General features: G+C 35.9%; 1 protein-coding gene across 2 annotated transcripts in view; it reads left to right on the top strand.

Annotated features, from left to right (window-relative positions):
• Window positions 1-1,249: 1,249 nt before the first annotated feature.
• Parp1 (Poly-(ADP-ribose) polymerase) overlaps window positions 1,250-2,303 on the top strand; it is a 140,841-nt gene continuing 139,787 nt past the window's right edge. For both annotated transcript variants that reach the window (XM_017615148.1, XM_017615147.1), the window contains exons 1-2: window positions 1,250-1,489; window positions 1,546-1,687. In XM_017615148.1, the coding sequence (XP_017470637.1) occupies window positions 1,376-1,489; window positions 1,546-1,687 (256 nt within the window). In that variant the 5' untranslated portion in view covers window positions 1,250-1,375. The remainder of the gene's footprint in view (window positions 1,490-1,545; window positions 1,688-2,303) is intronic.

Here is a 2,303-nt window from a genome sequence, read left to right as displayed (position 1 = left end):
GGACGAGGCGATTTTTGCTTTCAACTAAAAGTTGCCTGTAAAATCGCCGTGTGCGAATGCCCTATTATCATATTCGCCTTTATAATATTCGTACGCTTTGAATATCTGGGNGTAAACAAACACAGGGTTGCAAGGAAAAAAAGTTGAACGAGCTCAAAGTTGGCTGGCGACCAACTTTGTTGAAAGCGATTAGTTGAAAGGCCGTTCGGACGAGGCGATTTTTGCTTTCAACTAAAAGTTGCCTGTAAAATCGCCGTGTGCGAATGCCCTATTATCATATTCGCCTTTATAATATTCGTACGCTTTGAATATCTGGGAATACATTTCGAAACGTATTCTGGCAACACGTTACTCACACGTGCGGCCATCTTCTTTTCGGTCATTGTCCATACATCCATTCTTCATACATACTAGCTCTGATCCAATACTTTTCGTGAAAAAGTCCTGTAAAACTATCAATCAGCAAAATTACTCTCTGAAGTGAAAGTAAAAAGTGAGTAACAACAAAAAGTACGGGTACAAAAAAAAAAACATTTTTCCTGTAAAAACGTCAACCAGTGATTGCTTGACACTTTTCATGATTTTACCAGAAGAAAAAGTTCGGGTAAAATCTTGCAACTTCATTCTCTACACAACTCTCCAAAAGTCGCTTTTATTTACGGGATTTTGGAGGATTTTGGAGTACGGGAACATTTTTCCTGCATCTTCCTGCAAGTTCGTGTAAAATCCTTTAAGTTCATGGAGTACTGGATCAGAGCTACTACTTCGGTTGTCTAATGGAAATTAAACAAATTATTTATAAACGTGTTCCTCATCGTAAAATAATGAAATTAATAAAATATAAAATAGATAAACGTTCAAAGAGCTTAATTTAGTAGAAATGTGTGTTTTCTGCACACTTGTATTTGTTTGAAATGATTTGTTATCGTACATTTTGTGAGGTGAAATTTTGAACTTTAACAACAAATTTGTCGTAAACTATGAGTTTCCTTGCCGTATGGGTTTCAGTTTTTGTGATGTGTACGACCCCCTCAACCCCCCCCAAAAAAGTACTTTTGTTCAAAGCTTGGTGCACTCTCGCGAAGTCAACCCCAGTTCCCCCTAAAAATAAGTTTGATATTTCTTTTTTGAATTTGGTACCTTTTACTTTTGAGTTTGGTAAAAATTTTAAAGAAAATCTGGCAACACTGATACCTACTTGGATCGCAGTAAAAAGTATCGAGTACAAAAATACTTGGTAAATTGAGAAAATATCGATGTGTAATACGATGTTTTTACTTGTAATCGTAAAATCGCGGCATCGTATAAAGCGGTTCATTTATTGATTTTGTTTGGTGTAAATTTTAAAAGGGAAATATTTCTCCACACGTTTGAAATGGATATCGAACTGCCTTATAGAACTGAATACGCCAAGAGTGGCCGTTCTTCCTGTAAAATGTGTAAATGCTCTATATCACAAGGCTCCCTTCGTTTAGCTGCAATTGTACAGGTTTGCAAAATCTATACATACGTATGGTTTCAGAAAATAACTGCTACTCTTTTTAGTCGGCTTTTCACGACGGAAAGCAGCCGATGTGGTATCATGAAGATTGTTTTTTTAAAAAGCAGCGACCTAAATCCGTAGGTGATATAGAAAATTTTGAAAATATAAGGTTTGACGATCAACAACGAATAACGTTGAAAGTTGGTAAGTTATTGCGCCATTAGTTGCCTTCAAAATACACATGTTCCCTGCCGGAACAAAGTATTGGCACAGCAAATTTTTCAAAATATGTATATGCAACAATTTTATTCTAATGTTTTTCCGCCAATTTTGTATAAAAATGTGGTTCATTCAACAACAAAAAACAAAAAGGTAATTCTCTTGTGTAGGGTAACAACCCCTAAAAAAGGTCCGGAAATGTCGGCAGGCCCTGTTCGCGTACTCACTATCCAGTAAATCCAGTACTAATTTTGCTGGTTGACTGANTCCGGAAATGTCGGCAGGCCCTGTTCGCGTACTCACTATCCAGTAAATCCAGTACTAATTTTACTGGTTTTTACTGGATGTCGTTAAAACTTGCAAGAAACTAGCAAAAGAGGGTAAATTGAGAGAGCAAAAGTGACAGCTGAACTTGCAAGTTTTTCTGGATTTTTACTGGATAAAGTTTTACTAGCAACTATTTGCTAGTAAGAAAAACAGCTGATGGCATGATGCTAATTGTAAATCACATTAAGAAAATAATTGTTGATGGTGCTTTTAGAGTTGCAATTTGCAAAATATACCTATTTAAATATATAATAAGATGGAAAACACTAGTTTT

This window comes from Rhagoletis zephyria, unplaced genomic scaffold, assembly GCF_001687245.7.
Source record: "Rhagoletis zephyria isolate East Lansing unplaced genomic scaffold, Rhagoletis_zephyria_1.1 Rzeph_scaffold_00969, whole genome shotgun sequence".
Lineage (NCBI taxonomy): Eukaryota > Metazoa > Arthropoda > Insecta > Diptera > Tephritidae > Rhagoletis > Rhagoletis zephyria.
Note: the sequence above shows the minus strand (reverse complement) of the source record. Positions and strands in the feature narration are given on the sequence as shown.